The following is a 16,754-nucleotide window of genomic DNA, read 5'->3' on the forward strand; positions in this document are numbered from 1 at the left end:
AGGGAAAGAGAAGCAGGCCCAGGGTGCCGAGCCGCGCAGATCCTCCTGCAGAGTTGTAGAGACAGGAAGACTGGGGAAAACAGGCACACTAGCCAAGTCCCAGCCAAGGAGGAGCCTTGGGCAGCACAGTGCAATGCAAGAGCACTCCGAGAAGGGAAATCCTGGGGCTTGCGGCTGTCCGAGGAGGCTTTTGCGTGTGAGCCTTGAGTGACAGGCAAGGTTGGCGGGGCAGGAGGGGGATACAGGCTGGAGACTGCATTCCAGGTGGGCTGGACAGGGAGGACAGCAGAAGCTAGAAGAAGCCATGGCAGAGGGGCTCCTTAGGGAAGTGGGAGGGGCTCCAAACTGAGAGGCCGGCCTTTGAGCTCTAGGCCATAAGGGACCCTATCGGGCCTGTGTGCTTGCAAGTGTGTGGTCTGAATTTGGAGCGTTTTCCTGTTTTATCTCAAAAATGCAGGAATTCTGCATTCAACTTCCCAGTTTACCCAGGTTTGTTTCACTATAAAAGGGTTTTGTTTTGTTCTGTTTAGTACTTTGCTTTGAGTAAAAATAGTCGGGTAAGGCACTTTTCATTTGCCCTGGAGCTTTGGTACCACTGATAAGGATTCACACCCTCCCCCGGGGTCTAGATGCATCATCTTGGAAAGCTCTACAGTGGGCAGTGTGAAGGAAGGGGGTCATTAATGGAGTGTTTTAGGAGGCTCAGGCTGCTGATCACACCTAAACCAAGTGGATTGCATGGAGGAGGGATCGGGGCAGGAAGACCACTTATGGGGACAAACTCCTGCTGCAATTTAGGGGTGACGGGATAATGGCCTGATTTAGGGTGGCGAAGTGACGCAGGAGCTAGAAAAGGATCGAGAGATGTGAGGCTTCCGACACCGGTGACTGGGATTGGGGGGAGGCGGTGGGTGAGGCTGTTTTGTGAAGAGGCTGGGTCTGGAGAGATGGGAGCAGCGAGGAGCCAGGAGAGCAGATGAGTGGGGAGGAGAGGCCACGGCAGCGTTCACAGTGTCCAAGGTCAGCTGGTGGGGAAAAGGCGCCCTACTGCCCCAGCCCTCCTTCCTCTCCGACTTTCTTGCTTTCTCCAAATCTTTCTTAGCACTTGAATCATCTCCTTTTTCTTGATTCTCTTACCCATTCCCTCCATGTCCATCCCAGCAATAATTAAAATGAGACCACTGTCCTGACCCACACATTCTCAAAGGGAGCTGTGATTTGGGCCAATCCCGGGAAAACCCATAAAAGCCAGAAAAGTTAGGGTCCGGTTTGAGGTTGCTCGGGAGCAGGCTTGTCTCTGGCCTTCCATATTGTCAGGGATGGGTGCTAGGTGAGTTACCAGGACACCAGCATCCTGTGCTGCTCCCCCGCTGTCCCTGAGCAGCCCCTCCTTCCCCCCCAGTCTTGCTGGAATGAGTATCTGACAACTCGGATTGAGCAGAACCTTGTGTTGAATTGCACCTGCCCCATTGCCGACTGCCCTGCGCAGCCCACTGGAGCCTTCATCCGGGCCATTGTCTCCTCCCCGGACGTCATCTCCAAGGTAGCCCCTCTTCTGTGGGAGGCGGCGGTATGCAGCCAGAGGGGCAGGCCCCAGGGAGTGGACTGACATGCAGGGGACGGGGTGGGGAGGGGTGGTGGTTACAGAGGTGTGTCCTGGAGAGCCATGCCCTCACCTGGTGGTGCCTATGTCTCCACAGTACGAGAAGGCCCTCCTGCGTGGCTACGTGGAGAGCTGCTCCAACCTGACCTGGTGCACCAACCCCCAGGGCTGCGACCGCATCCTGTGCCGCCAGGGCCTGGGCTGTGGGACCACCTGCTCCAAGTGTGGCTGGGCCTCCTGCTTCAACTGTAGTTTCCCTGAGGTGGGTACCTGCCCAGCCCTGCCCCTGAGCAAGGCCTATACCCCTCATCTGCCAGCACCCCTCTCTGCCACACACACACACACACACACACACACACACACACACTCACACTCACACTCACCCACTCTGTCTTGTCCTCACCCTCTGCCATGGGGTTGAGCTCTGTTCCTCCGCCTGCAGTCCTCCACATGCAACCTCCCTCCTCTGCACACCCACGGCACCACCCTTGGCCAGGGCTCAGGGCTCGGCCGTGTCCTCCCGGCCCCCTCCTGCTCTAGGCACACTACCCTGCCAGCTGTGGCCACATGTCCCAGTGGGTCGATGACGGCGGCTACTACGACGGCATGAGCGTGGAGGCCCAGAGCAAGCACCTGGCCAAGCTCATCTCCAAGCGCTGTCCCAGCTGCCAGGCTCCCATTGAGAAGAACGAAGGGTGTCTGCAGTAAGGGGGGTACTGCGGGCGTTGGTGGGGTCAGAGGTCACGGGAGAGGGTGGGAGGCCTGGAGGTATGGAGGGCCCGTGGGGCTTACCAGAGAGCTGAGCAGAGGAGGGCAGTCACCACCCCTGTCGTGGCAACCTCCGGTGACTGCTGCTCCTTTACGCTCCTTCCCCTGCTTTTAAGTCTGCACTGTAAGGGGCTTGGAAGCGAGGGTGCGTGCACTAGGGATTGGTAAGGTTAGAGACTGTCAGGGCACGGAGGGGCCAGGGCAGGTTCAGTGGGGCCTCCAGGCCTCATCCGGGTGTTCCCAGTTCCCGGGTATTGCTCTGACCAGCCAGCTTCCTCCTTAGTATGACCTGTGCCAAATGCAACCACGGATTCTGCTGGCGCTGCCTCAAGTCCTGGAAGCCAAATCACAAAGACTATTACAACTGCTCTGCCATGGTAAGGGGCCAGGGCTGGGGCCGGGGCCGGGAGGCCCAAGGGCAGTCGGGATGGCATGCTGGGCAGAGTGGGCTCTGTGTCCTGAGCAGCCGAACAGCTGTTGGGACAGAGGCTCAGTGGGAAGACAGAAGCCACCTGGGCCTGCAGGTGCTGGGAGTTCTGTCCTGGGAGGTCCGTGCCTCCTCAGAGGCACTAGGCCAGAGCAGAGCAGAGGCCGGGCCTCACATCAGAGCCAGGCACCGCTGCTTAGTAGGTGGCTTTGGGCCAGTTGCCTTGCCCACGCCTTGGCACCCTCTGCTGCAGAAGGGGACAGTGATGTGACCTACTTCAGAGTCAGGATTAAATGAAAAGGTCTGGGTGAAGTGTCCGAAGGCCTGTATGCCGGGGTGCCTGGTGTGTTCACGCCGTCCTGCCCAGCAGAGCACCCCAGAGCCCTCCCTCTCAATCTGTCCCTACCAGGTGAGCAGAGCAGCTCGCCAGGAGAAGCGGTTTCAGGACTATAACGAGAGATGTACTTTCCATCACCAGGCCCGGGTGAGCAGGGAGCAAACAGTTGCGTGGGTGAGAAGGTCGAAGGGCTGGGGTGGACGGCCGGCCAGGGGCCCAAGATCCGCATGGAGTGGGTGCCAAGCCGTTGTGGGCGGGCGGGGAGGGCTGCCCGCCGCCCTGATCCCCTCACCCTGCACAGGAGTTCGCTGTGAGCCTGCGGGACCGCGTGTCTGCCATCCACGAGGTGCCACCCCCCAAATCCTTCACCTTCCTCAGTGACGCCTGCCGGGGACTGGAGCAGGCTCGCAAGGTCGGGGTGGGGGTGCTGGGGGCGGGGCCGCGGGACTCTGACCCTGTGGGATGGAGGGCATGAGGCAGTGGGGGTGGGGAGGTGCCAAGGCTGAGCAAGGCAAGGCCGACGGGGGCTCCACAGGTGCTGGCCTACGCCTGCGTGTACAGCTTCTACAGCCAGGACGCGGAGCACGCGGACGTGCTGGAGCAGCAGACCGAGAACCTGGAGCTGCACACCAACGCCCTGCAGATACTCCTCGGTGCGGCCCGCCCCCCCGCCCGCTTGCACACTCCTTTCCCATCTGCACGCCCAGCATCCCCTCCCAGCAAACAGTGGGCAAACAGCACTCCCAACCCAGCTCCCCACCGCACTGTCCTCATTCTTCACAGCCTTATCACCGATAACAGCCTTTTAGAATTCAGGTATGAGGGTACGTGGTACTTGCCGTAAGGTGCCTGAGGGCACAGGCCTTCACCTGACCTGTTCAATTACCGTCTGCCCCCCTCCACTGGGACGGAGGTGCCCCGAGAACGAATGTCTAGTCTAGAGCCCTGCCTGGCAGGTGTTGGTAGGACTTGGTAGACGTTCAGTAGGTGTTTGAAGGAAGGAGTGGAAGGAGGGAGGGAGCCCCTGTGCCTTGCCCCCTCTGCAGAGGAGACGCTGCTGCGGTGCCGAGACCTGGCCTCATCCCTGCGCCTCCTGCGAGCCGACTGCCTTAGCACGGGCCTGGAGCTGCTGCGGAGGATCCAGGAGAGGCTGCTGGCTATTCTGCAGCATTCTATGCAGGTGCACGGCCCACGCGGGCCTCCTGGGCCCAGCACAGCCCCTGCCCTGGGGGGGCTGCAAAAGGAAAGGCAGCGAAGAGGAAAGGGCTGTGTGGAGACCTGGGCGCGCACCCAGCTCCTAGGCCAGCCTCCCAGATGCAGCTGGGCTCTGCCACTCAGCCACCTGGCGAGTGCTACAGAATAGTCTGCCCACATCAGGGGTATTTGCCCAGATGTGTGCTCACTCTGGGAACTTTCCCATAGTTCCCAAGTGGGACGTTGGGATCGGGATCCACTGAGGTTCTTCCCAGGTCTGATACACTGACGTTTCGTCTAAACGAGGAGACCTGTCCTTGGGGAGCTTACAGAGGAGTAAATAACTTGGGCAGACAGGACAGGAACATACACCGTTAGCTCCCGAAGCGCGGGGATGGGGGGGCCTCACCAGCATGACCCATGTCCCCAGAGACCGCCCGAGTTCCGGGACACGCAGGCTTGGGGCTGTGGAGTCCCGGGATGACGGAGAGGAGGTGGGAGCACCTCTGTGGGGGAGGCCAGCAGAGAACGGTGGGTGAAGGAATGCTGGGCAGAGGCCCAGGTCCTCCTCTACTCTCCGACTTCCCACATCTCCCTGGCTCCTCGCCAGGACTTCCGGGTTGGTCTGCAGAGCCCATCGTTAGAGGCCCGAGAGGCGAAAGGATCCAACGTGCCTGGCAGTCAGTGAGTAGGGTGGGCAGAGCCGCTGCAGGGGCGTGGGCGCCATGTGGCTTCGCCTGGGGCTGAGGATGGCGCTCTCCCTCCCTCCCCAGGTCCCAGGGCTCCTCGGGGCTGGAGGTAGATGAGGAGGACGATGACGACGACGACGACGACGACGGGCCCGAGTGGCAGCAGGACGAGTTTGATGAGGAGCTGGACAACGACAGCTTTTCCTATGACGAGGAGTCTGAGAACCTGGACCGAGACACTTTCTTCTTCGGTGACGAGGAGGAGGATGATGAGGCCTATGACTGAGGGGCAGGACACAGGGAACACCTGGAGCCAGCCCTGGATGAGGGCCGAGGGGGTGAGGTCGCCCCTTCCTGCCATCGTTGGGGGAGGCGATTCCCAGTGTCTGCAGTACCTTCTGTTTACTGAATACACTTTTTTCCAAATACTTCTCTGGAAGCAGTCTGCGCAGCTGCGTCCCCAAAGGCTAGCATCAGCTCCCCGCTCCCTCTACATACCCCCAACCCTCATTCTTCACTTTTCTTTTAGACCTCTAGACGCTTGTCTTCTCAGAAAAGGCACCAAGCAGACCAATTTGACCTAAGCTGACAAAGGGAAATGAAGGTCCACACGGTCCAGGGCCAGGTACAGGCCCGTTCCTGGCAGGAGTCTGAGAGCATTAGGAAGTACTCTCTCTTGGGGAGCCTGGGGTACAGAATGTTAACAGGTCTCTCTGCATCTTGAAGTGAAGCAGGAAAGAAAAGGATATTCCTGAGGACCTGTCCCGCCCCCCCCAACTCATATAGACATAGGTAGAATTTTAAACATACCTTTTAATTTGAAACTGGGGCAAAGAGGTAGGAAGGGTACTAGGGCAGAGTCTGGGATTAGAAGAATTAACAAAGTGGGGTTAAATGGAGCAGTTGGGTCAGGGGAGGCAGCCCCCTGCTAGGGAGGGTCAGCCTCAAAGTAACGATCCAGCATGGCCTCCACCTGGCCCTCCTCGTAGTCCAACACCTGGAACCTTGAGCCATCTGCTGCTCCTCGGATCATGGCTGAAAGCACTGGGGAGGGCGGAGGGAGGTGAAGGTGTCTTCCATCCATGCTCCCTCTCTCCACTCCCTTCCCATTCTGGGGGGTAGGCACTGTCCTCAGAGCCCCCAAGGGCTGGGTCTGCAGAAAGCTGGGGCGGGAGGAGGGGCTGCCCAGGGCTTGGAGCACTCACCTCGGCCAGACTGCGGACGGAAGAGGCACAGGACCCGCTTATTGAGGGCCACGGCCCGGCCCAGCTCGTAGCCCACACCCAACGATGGCTGGGTCACTTCTGCCACCACCACTGGGAAGAAAGAAGAGACTGTGCTCAATATCTGGGGCTTACTAAGGGACAGATGACAGAGTCTTGATGTGGTGAGAAGGGTACTCCCAGGTGTGGACGACAGGCATGTCCAGGGGATCTAACACCCCAGAGGGGTTTGTGGGTGGGAGGGGGGACCGCTCACCATCTGCCTGCTGCAGCCAGGCCAGGTCCCGCTCATGGATGAGCCTGTCACCCCCAGCAGCCTCTTCCCCTGTGGAGGAGGAAAAGCTGGTTAAGGCCAGGCCCCTGCCTGGTCCTCAGCACTCAGTACCTCTCCTCTGCCCTCGCCACCCCCATATGTGTCCTGCTCAGGCAGGGCGGGAAGGCATGCTAGGTGACCTCCGAGGACCCACTCGACACTAAAGCTCCAGGGAAAGGAAATGGAATAGTCACAAGAAAACTTCCAGGAGAGATGTGGTCAGGGCCAGATGAGGGATACAGAGGAGACTACGGGAAGGACTATACCTCACTGTGGGTCAGGGATCAGAGATGGAGAGGAATAGCCGCCTGGGGCGCGGGAAAACGGCAGGCAGGAGCAAGAGCCCCCGCCCGTGCAAAGAAAGGCTGAACGACCAGAGCCTGACCAAGTGCTTCTCCAGCTTCGCTGGGCACCAGCATCAGCTGACAGCTTGAGAGCACGCCGGCTGCTTCATGAGCTCTCCGGGCGATTGTGAGCCCCACCAAACTTTGAGCACCAGTGCGGGAATACAACGTGGTGGGAAGGATGGTAGGAGTGGCTCTAACGGGTCAGAGGCGAAGCCTCTCAGTTCTGGCTTGAAGAAATGTTACTGCTCCAATCAGAGCAGAATCCCTGGAGAGCTTGTTAAAAATACATCCTAAGCCTTCACCCCAGATGGCGATGTGCACCTGCATTTTAAACAAGTTCCTTCACACTACATTTGAGCACACTAAATTCCAGAACCACTGGGGGAGGGGGGTATGGACAGGACATGCCCTGAAACCAAGGAACCTTTAAGTTTCAGGGTCCCGCACCTGCACAGACCCTTTCCAACGCCCTAGCAGTTTTGGTTTGGGATTTCACCTGATGAGGGAGAAGGCAAGCTGAGAACAAAGCACAAGCTGACGGGGCAACCCCCGCCCCACCCCGAGGTGGGATCTGCGGGACCTTCCTCAGGCACTCCTGCCTGCCCTAAACTAACAGAAGGAAACACAAATGGTGAACTCATAGAGACCACAGCCAGGAGGACAGGAGTCTCCCATCAGTTTACCAATGTCTTAGTGATTTACAAGGAAAAAGCATTCTTATCAATAACCTAACTTCCAGAGAACCATAACTCAATTTCCTGGAGCCCTAACATCACTCTCCCCTCCACAGGGATGTCGGAAACAAAAGTAGAAGGAAATGCAGGTAAAAATGAAATGCCCTTAGAACCTGCCGCCCAGTGACAAGTACTTGAGGCAGGCAGAGTATAATGTTCCTCCAGGAAGCTCCCAACAGTCTTAATGCTTTGCTACAGGGAAAACCACCTTAGCCTGACAATGGCAAGCCCTCCAGTATCTTCTTCAGCATATCAAAGCCCTCTTGGACACCTTCCTTTTTCCTTACCTCTCCCAACTCTCAAGTATATAATCAGCCATTCCTCGCAACCCTAGTGCAGCAGCTCTTTCTGCCCACAAGTCCTGTACCTGCGCTTATAAAATCACCTTTTTTCCACCAAAAACATTTCAAGAATTCTTTCTTGGCCACGGCTCTGGACCCCAACCTCACCAACATTCCAAAAACTACATCACACCTTTTTAAAGAGGTCTCTCAGAATTGCGTTAGATCCCACAAAACCTGGCTCCGCTCCTGGGTCTGGCGAGGGGAAAGCACTTAAAAGTTTTTCTGAGCAGAAGTGCAAAGAGTTCTAGGCACAACTTTAAAACTAGAAGACTCGCGGAGATTCCAGACCAAAACTGATAAAAGCCACGCTTTAGAAAGACCCAGCAGCCAGGAAGTAAACAGCCTGATGAGAGGGCGTGAGAGAGATGGTGGCGGGGAAAACGGGGGGTTCGTGGGGTCCAAGAGAGGGCGGATACTTTGACCGCCAAGGGGGAAGCAGGTGGGGGAGCAGATGGCTGCGCGTGAGGCGGGAACTGCAGCAGCCCCATTCATTCTCACTCTGCTCCTCCCTGCTCCGTCCCTGGAAAGAGGAGAAGAAAGTTCTCCAGGAAAGAATCAAAGTCAAGAGAACAAATGAACGCGGAGCCCGGCCTCCCACCCGCAAGCTCCCTGGGACCCACGCTGTCCGAGCTCTGCCTCCCTTCCCGGCTTGGCAGGAGGCGACGGTCTCCGGGCCAGGGGGACCCGCGGCCGGAGTGCAATCTAGGTAGCGGGGCGGGACCCGCCCGCCTCACCGCGCCGCGCCGCCCGAGCCCAGCCGCCCGCCTCACCGCGCGCGCCCAGCTCGGCGGCCGCCACGTGCTCCGTGAGCACCGCCCCGAAGCGCCGCAGCCGCGACACGATCCGCCCGTACAGCGCCCGGTCCTCGCGCCCGCCGCGGACGCTCCCGCAGAAGTACAGCGCCCGGCGGCCCGGCTGGCCCGGCTGGCCCGGCTCCCCGCGTTCCCCCGCGCCGGACACCGCCGCCGCCATCCCGCCGCCGCCGCCGCCGCTCCTCTCCCCGCGCCAGGGGGCGCCCGCTCGCGGCCACGTGACCCGGCCGGCCCAGGACTCCGCCCTGGGTCCCCGGAGGCGGCTCCTGCGAGCTGGGGGCGAGCTGGGAGCCCGGCGTTAGCCTCCGGACGCTGACGACGGCACGGCTGGAAACCCATGGCCTCCCGGGCTTGGTCGCTGCAGCTGGTCGCCTACACTCCAGCCCTCCTGCGCCCCTCGGCCCGGGCCTTCCCCCATCGCAGCGAGACGCAGGTGCTTGCTCTGGTGACCCTACCTCCCTAACCCCACCTCCTACGACTCTCACTTTCTGCAGCCACGCTGGCTTTCTTGGCCCTTCCTCAAGCATGTTGGCCATGCCCTCTGCATTTGCTGTAGCCTGGAACCTTCTTCTCCCAGGTAGCTCCCTGGAGCACTCCCTCACCTCTTCCCTGTCTTCACAGGTCACCTTCCCTGACCATCCTATTCAACATGGCAGCCTCCTGTTTCCTATCCTCCCCATTGCCCTTCCCTGCCTTACCTTTTATCCTGCTCCCCAGCACACTGATGAATTTTATTGTCTTTCCCTATGCAGTAGAATGTAAGTCCCCAGGAGGGCAGGAACTTTTCTCTGTTTTGTTCACTGCTATATCCCTAGCTTCTAGAACTGTGCTGGACACAGAGGAACGATTTATCAAATATTTGTTGAATGAATGAGTGCTTCAGCTGAGAAGCTATATTTGCCAGCACTTTGTAATCTGCCCAGCCCTACAGTAGGCTGATGGAGATAGGATCTTCAGGGAGGCTGGCACACCATTGTTCACTGGTAACACCAATTATAACCCCTCATTATGTGATGAAAATAAAGAAACACAGGACAAAAAAAAAAAAAAATCAAATGGAACAAGAGAGTCCTTGGTGGAAAGTGAGTCCTGTGACCCCAATACCATTCCCTAGAGGAAAGCTCTGTCGGACTTCCTTCCAAATTCTTCCTGAATGGTAACTATAAAATACCAGAGTATGGGGTTACAGGGCCGACACAGTAATAATTTTTAAAAATGCAAAGACAGGGCGCCTGGGTGACTCAAGTTAGCTGAGCCACTGACTCTTGATTTCGGCTCAGGTCATGATCTGAGGGTCGTGGGATCGGGCCTTGCTCGCTCGCATGCACACTCTCTCTCGCTCTCAAATAAATAAATAAATAAATAAATCTTAAAATAAATAAATAAAAATGCAAAGGCACAGGGGGGCCTGGTGGGCTCCCTTGGCAGAGCATAAGACTCTTGATCTCAGGGTTGTGAATTCGAGCCCCACATTGGGTGTAGACATTACTTAAATAAATAAACCTAAAAAAAGTGCAAAGACACAAGAGATTTTCGGATATCTCTGCCCCCTGGTGGGCCCAGCCACAGGTACACAGACCATGGGCCAAACATGTATGCAGAGCCGTCTGATAGTGCCCCAGGCCCCCTCTCTCACACACACTCACACGCACCTTCAGGCCCCTTTAGGAAAGAAGCCTCGTGTGCCAGATGACGTGATGGGCACCTTCCTCTACCCTTTACCCTGGCTCACGCCTTCCTTCCGTTCTTCCCACAGAGAGGAGCCCGTATACGCATGTACAGACACCGCATCCTATTTCTGCCTCTGTGTCTTAAAGAACATAGACTGGCCTCTATCTCCTCAGGGCCCGCACGGTGATGTGGCTGGCCTCCCCTTCCCACCTCAGGCTGAAGGAGAAAGAAGAGAAGCACTGGCAAGCAAGGCCCTGAAGTTGGCTCTCTGTCCGCTGTCCGGTGGGGGGTGGAGAGGTGGAGGATGCAGAGCCAGCGGTGGCTCCCAGCTCGGTCCTCCAGCTCCACGCAGGGAGGCCCGAGGTGGGAGGATGGGGATGGCATGGGGGCAGTGAGGCAGGTGGGCAGTCTAGTGAGGCAGCCTGAGGGGGCGCGGATGGAATCCTAGTCCCGTGAACTACTCGTCAGACAAGTTACTACTTGCTAGCTCTGTGACCTGGAGCAGGATCCTTAAAGCCTCTGAGCCTCAGTTTCCTTGTCCCGAAGTAAGAAATGTTACCCGCCTCACACAGTTTGTTCGCACGGTGCAGTTCTGACCAAGTTCGTGGGAGCGCTTTACAGAGCACCAGGTGCTCTACAAATGACACTCAGTGTTCGGTCCCACAGAACTGTTGGCATGACAGACAATGCCAAACTTATATACACAGTGCATAATTCCCTTAAAAATTGTTTTATGTCTGTTTTTTTTTTTAGAGAAAGAGCACTCACAGGTGGGGGGAGGGGCGGGGGAGAGAGAGAGAGAGAGAGAGAGAGAGAGAGAGAGAATCTTAAGCAGGCTCCATGCCCAGCACAGAGCCTGAGCTCAACCTCACAATGCTGAGATCCTGACCTGAGCTGAAGTCAAGAGTCCAACGCTTAACCAACTGAGGCACCCAGGCGCTCCCACCCATAATCCCATGTAAATGATCTGCTTTCTGTCTCCAAATAGGGCTTTTCTGGACATGTCATTTAAATGGAATCATTTAACATCGATGTTCACAAAATATTATTAAATTTTACACTTACAATTGATAGAATGTATTGATATGTAAATTATACTTCGTAAAGCTGTTTTTTAAAAAGCCAAACTAAAGCAGGGGAAATAGGGAACGATGTAATGAGCCTCAACAATTATCAATTTATGGCCAATCTGGTTTCATCTCTGTACCCAAACTGAATTTCCTTGCTCTACTGTTTTTTTTTTTTTTTAAGATTTTATTTATTTATTCGACACAGAGAGAGATAGTGAAAGAGAGCACAAGCAGGGGGAGGGGCAGGCCGGCAGAGGGGGAGGGAGAAGCAAGCTCTCCGCTGATCAGAGAGCCCGATGTGGGGTGGGGCTCAGTGGAGGACCCTGGGATCCTGTCCTGAGCCGAAGGCAGACGCTTAACCCACTGAGCCACCCAGGCGCCCCACTCTACTGTTTCGACGCAACTTCAAGATTGCATTTTTTTGGTGAATATTTTAATATGTACCTTTAAAAGATACTCTTTTAATTTTTATTTTATTATTTTTTAAGATTTTATTTATTTATGTATTTATTTATTTATTTATTTGAGAGAGAGAGAGAGCAGGAGGGAGAGGGAGAAAGAATCCAAGGCAGACTCCCTGCTGAGCCCAACATGGGCTTGATCTCAGGACCCCTGAGATCACAATCTGAGCTGAAACCAAGAGTCAAACACTTCACCTACTAAGCCACCCAGGCGCCCCAAGATACTCTTTAAAAAAAAAAAAATTAACCATAATACCATTATCCCAGCTAAAATACTTAACAAGATTTTTTTAACATCATCAAGTATTCTACCACAGTTCAAATCTCCAGTTGTCTTAGAAAAGTTATAAATGTTCGTTTCCAGTTTGTTTAAAAGCAGAAGCCACATATAAGTCCACAGGTTCTGATTGGTTGATATATCTTTTGAGGCTATTTGAATCAACATGTTACCGCTGCATATCATCTCCCCCCCAGTCCCCTCATTTGTTCTGCTGAATTTCCTATAGTCTGGAGTTTACTGATTATGTACCTGTGGTGTCATTTAAAGTGTTGTCTGGGGGCGCCTGGGTGGCTCCGTCGGTGAAGCGTCTGCCTTCGGCTCAGGTCATGATCCCAGGGTCCTGGGATCGAGTGTCACGTCAGGGTCCCTGCTTAGCGGGGAGTCTGCTTCTCCCTCTCCCTCTGCCCCTTCCCCTGCTTACTCTGTCTGTCTCTCAAATAAATAAATAAAAATCTTAAAAAATAAAAAGGTGTTCTTCCGTCCTATAAATTGGAGTTGGATCTAGAGACTTAATCAGATTCGGATTCCATTTTGGGCAAGACTACTTCACAGGTGGTGGTGTTACTCCCATCGTGGGGCATAGGGTGTCTGGATGTCTCTTTTTTTTTATGTTAGCAACCACTGATGCTCAGTGCCCCCAATGATTCATTCATTCACTCACTCACGCACTCATTCATTCATTCATGGAACATACCAATAAAAATGATTTTATTTTAAAATAAAATCCACCTGCAGCAAACCACCTCAAAGCAGATTATTATAAGACACTCTTGTAACCACCACTCATGTCAAGAAATTGATCTTCAGCCACCCCGAAATTTCCATGTGCCCCATCCCCATCACAGCCTCCTTGTCCCTCTAAAAGTAACCACTGCCATTTTATAGTAAGGACAAAGAACGGCCATAAACTTCTTTATGTTTCTTTATGGTTTTATCACCCAAACGTGCATTTCCAGTCATACAGTTTAAACTGATTCATTGTTTTTAATATGTTTTTAAAGTCTCTTATCTCCAGCTTCGAGGATACATTTTTTGGAAACATTTGTGTGAGACACTCAGTGGGCACTAGAGGAACCACAAAAAGGAGGAAAGTCTGAGACTTTACGACTCGGGTCTGGGGAAGGGCCAGCGTTGGCTCAAGGACAGAGGTCAATGTAATGCCGAGCAGCGCTGTACAAAAGTGTTGAGCAATTCGAAGAAAGCAGAAATCAAGCAGCTGGAGGATCCAGTTTATCCTCACGCTCCTGCCGGTTAATACCCAGAGCGAACAAACACCTGCTTCTTCAACAAGGAATAGCAAGGACCACATTTGCCATTTGCCCTCCCATGTTTTGTCTTCATTTGTTTTTCAAACGTGATACTGCTTCCTCAGATATGTTGTAGAGAAAGCAGGACTGAGGATCTCTGCCCTAATATATACTATATCCACCTTACCTGAGGACGTTCCAAGTCCCCTCCCTTCCTTCCTTCCTTCCTTCCTTCCTTCCTTCCTTCCTTCCTTCCTTCCTTCCTTCCTTCCTTCCAGCTCTCTGCCCAGTGTGGGGCTTGAACTCACGACCTTGAGATTAAGAGTCACATGCTCTGCCCACTGAGCCAGCCAGGTGCCCCCTGACTCATTTCTTCACCATCCCAGGTGCTAGGATGATTTCTTATGATGGAGATTTTGTGCAAGGAGGGAGCTCTTCAATGTCAGGAATTTGTAGAGGCCAGAACGGGGAGTTCAGCCTTAGCGCTCAAGTTTAGATTTTTTTGGTGAATAATTATTAAGGTAAATAACTTATTACAAAATATATCAAATATGAGTAAAGTTTGGAGAATGGTAGATCCTATATCCTTGTAGTCACTGCTCAGGGTTATCAGATCTTAAAATTTTGTTATATCTATTTCAGATCTATCTATACATTATATCATAATACCTATTATAAATATTATCTGTTATTTTTATAATAGGCATGTATGTATATAAAATCTATCTATAATAGATATCTATGTTTCCAACGGATATCATATCTAAAATAGATATAATATATATTACTTATATGTAATTGTCTTTTTTTTTTTTTTTAAGATTTTATTTATTTATTTGACAGAGAGAGACAGCCAGCGAGAGAGGGAACACAAGCAGGGGGAGTGGGAGAGGAAGAAGCAGGCTTCCAGCGGAGAAGCCTGATGTGGAGCTTGATCCCAGAACGCCGGGATCACGCCCTGAGCCGAAGGCAGACACTTAATGACTGCACCACCCAGGCGCCCCTATAAGTAATTGTCTATACACATGTATACACTAGATCAAACTTGTTGGTTATATTTGTATTTTTCAGATCTTCTATATCTTGACTTTTTTCCACCATTTATCAATTACTGAGGTAATTTTGTTGAAATCTCCCTTGGACAGTGGATTTAAATTTTTTTCCTTGTGATTTTACCTATTTTTACTTTGTATTCTGAGACTATTATTAGGTGAGTGCAAGTTTAGAATTTTTATATGTTCTTGGTGGTATACTTTTTGTCTTCATGATGTGACCCACTTTTTCCCCAATAATTCTTTTGGACTTACGTGTTTTTACATCTTCAGTTTTAACCTTTTTTGTAGTCCAGTGTGTCTCTCTTAAGCAGCTTATACCTGCATTTTTACAAAGCGATGTTCTGTTTATCAATGAATTTCTTCCATTTATATTTATTGTGATTATTAACATATTTGGATTTTTTCCTATTATCCTTTTTTGTGCTTTATATTTACCATGTTTTCCTTGCTCTTTCTGCTGTTTGTCATGCTTTTTTTTTTTCCTGTGATTTAAAAAAATTTCTTTTGGCATTGCATTAGTTTTAGGTGTACAACATAATGACTTGATATGAGTATGTACTGTGAAATGATCACCACCATAAGTTTAGTTAACATTCATTCATCACCACATAGTTACAAATATTTTTTTCTTGTGATGAGAACTTTTACGATCTACTCTCTTAGCATTTTTCAAATATACAATGCAGTATTATTAACTAAAGTCACCATCTGTACTTTACATCCCCGGGACTTCCTTATCTTATAACTGGAAGCTTGTACCTTTTGACCACCTTCGTCCACTTTGTTCAATGTCTCCTCCTCCCTTGACTCTGGTAACCCCCAATCTGTTCTCTGTATCTATGAGTTTGTTTTTGCTGTTTTTTCTTAAGATTGAACATAGCCATTCTAACAAGCACAAGGTGACATATCATTCTGGGTTTTTAAAGATTTTTTTAAAAGATTTTTTTCTTTAAAGTAATCTCTACACCCAGCATGGGGCTCAAACCTACAACCCTGAGATCAAGAGTTTCACACTCTACTGACTGAGCCAGCCAAATATTGTATTTTTAAGTAATCTCTACCCCCAATCCGGGGCTCAAACTTTCACCCTGAGATCAAGAGTTTCATGCTCCACCGACTGAGCCAGCCAGGCGCCCCTATCACTGTGGTTTTGATTTGCATTTCCCTAGTGGTTAGTGATGTTGAGCACCTTTTCATGTTCCTGTTGACCATTTGTATGTCTTCTTTGGAAAAATATCTCTTCAGGTCCTTTGCCTATCTTTAATTGGATTATTTGGGGGTGTGGGTGTGTGCTATTGAGTTATAGGAGTTCTCTATGTATTTTGGATATTAAGCCCTTATCAGATATATGGTTTACAAGTATTTTTTCCCATTCCATAGGTTGTCTTTTCATTTTTCTGATTTGGGGGGTGGGGGTTGGGTTGGTTTGTTTGTTTGTTTGTTTGTTTTTGGCTGTGCAGAAGCTTTTTTTTTTTTTAAGAATTTATTTATTTATTTGACAGAGAGAGAGACAGCCAGCGAGAGCGGGAACACAAGCAGAGGGAGTGGGAGAGGAAGAAGCAGGCTCCCAGCAGAGGAACCTGATGTGGGGCTCGATCCCAGAACGCTGGGATCATGCCCTGAGCCGAACGCAGATGCTTAACGACTGAGCCACCCAGGTGCCCCCGTGCAGAAGCTTTTTATTTTGGTGTAGTCCCACTTGTTTAGTTATTCTTGTTGTTGCCTCTACTTTACATGTCATATTAAAAAAATCATTACCAGGGGCGCCTGGGTGGCTCAGTCGTTAAGCGTCTGCCTTCGGCTCAGGGCATGATCCCGGTGTTCTGGGATCCAACCCTGCATCAGGCTCCTCCACTGAGAGGCTGCTTCTTCCTATTCCCTCTGCCTGTGTTCCCTCTCTCGCTGGCTGTCTCTCTCTCTGTCAAATAAAGAAATAAAATATTAAAAAAAAAATCATTGCCAATAACCATGCAAAGGAGCTTTTTCCCTATGTTTTCTTCTAGGAGTTTATGGCTTCAGGTCTGACATTTAAATCTTTAATCCAATTAGAGGGGCACCTGGGTGGCTCAGTCGGTTAAACATCTGACTCTTGGTTTCGGCTCAGGCCATGATGTCAGGGTCGTGGGATCAAGCCCCACATCAGGCTCCGTGCACAGCACAGAGTCTGCTTGAGATTCTC

At 52.2% G+C, this 16,754-nt stretch overlaps 2 protein-coding genes across 4 annotated transcripts in view; one reads left to right on the forward strand and one right to left on the reverse strand.

The window, feature by feature from the left end:
• CUL9 (cullin 9) overlaps window positions 1-5,446 on the forward strand; it is a 37,064-nt gene extending 31,618 nt beyond the window's left edge. For all 3 annotated transcript variants that reach the window (XM_040643499.1, XM_008691887.2, XM_008691888.2), the window contains 10 exons: window positions 1,403-1,543; window positions 1,701-1,865; window positions 2,144-2,307; window positions 2,655-2,748; window positions 3,208-3,282; window positions 3,437-3,547; window positions 3,671-3,788; window positions 4,182-4,315; window positions 4,940-5,013; window positions 5,103-5,446. In XM_040643499.1, the coding sequence (XP_040499433.1) occupies window positions 1,403-1,543; window positions 1,701-1,865; window positions 2,144-2,307; window positions 2,655-2,748; window positions 3,208-3,282; window positions 3,437-3,547; window positions 3,671-3,788; window positions 4,182-4,315; window positions 4,940-5,013; window positions 5,103-5,304 (1,278 nt within the window). In that variant the 3' untranslated portion in view covers window positions 5,305-5,446. The remainder of the gene's footprint in view (window positions 1-1,402; window positions 1,544-1,700; window positions 1,866-2,143; window positions 2,308-2,654; window positions 2,749-3,207; window positions 3,283-3,436; window positions 3,548-3,670; window positions 3,789-4,181; window positions 4,316-4,939; window positions 5,014-5,102) is intronic.
• Window positions 5,447-5,813: 367 nt separating this feature from the next.
• DNPH1 (2'-deoxynucleoside 5'-phosphate N-hydrolase 1) lies at window positions 5,814-8,960 on the reverse strand. Its single transcript, XM_040643500.1, has 4 exons — window positions 8,750-8,960; window positions 6,498-6,566; window positions 6,224-6,334; window positions 5,814-6,062 (listed from the first exon to the last, which is right to left on the reverse strand). Exons 1-4 carry the CDS (start codon window positions 8,949-8,951, stop codon window positions 5,947-5,949), a joined length of 498 nt encoding a protein of 165 aa, XP_040499434.1. The 5' UTR covers window positions 8,952-8,960; the 3' UTR covers window positions 5,814-5,946.
• Window positions 8,961-16,754: the final 7,794 nt, after the last annotated feature.

This window comes from Ursus maritimus, unplaced genomic scaffold, assembly GCF_017311325.1.
Source record: "Ursus maritimus isolate PB19 unplaced genomic scaffold, ASM1731132v1 scaffold_29, whole genome shotgun sequence".
NCBI classification, from domain to species: domain Eukaryota; kingdom Metazoa; phylum Chordata; class Mammalia; order Carnivora; family Ursidae; genus Ursus; species Ursus maritimus.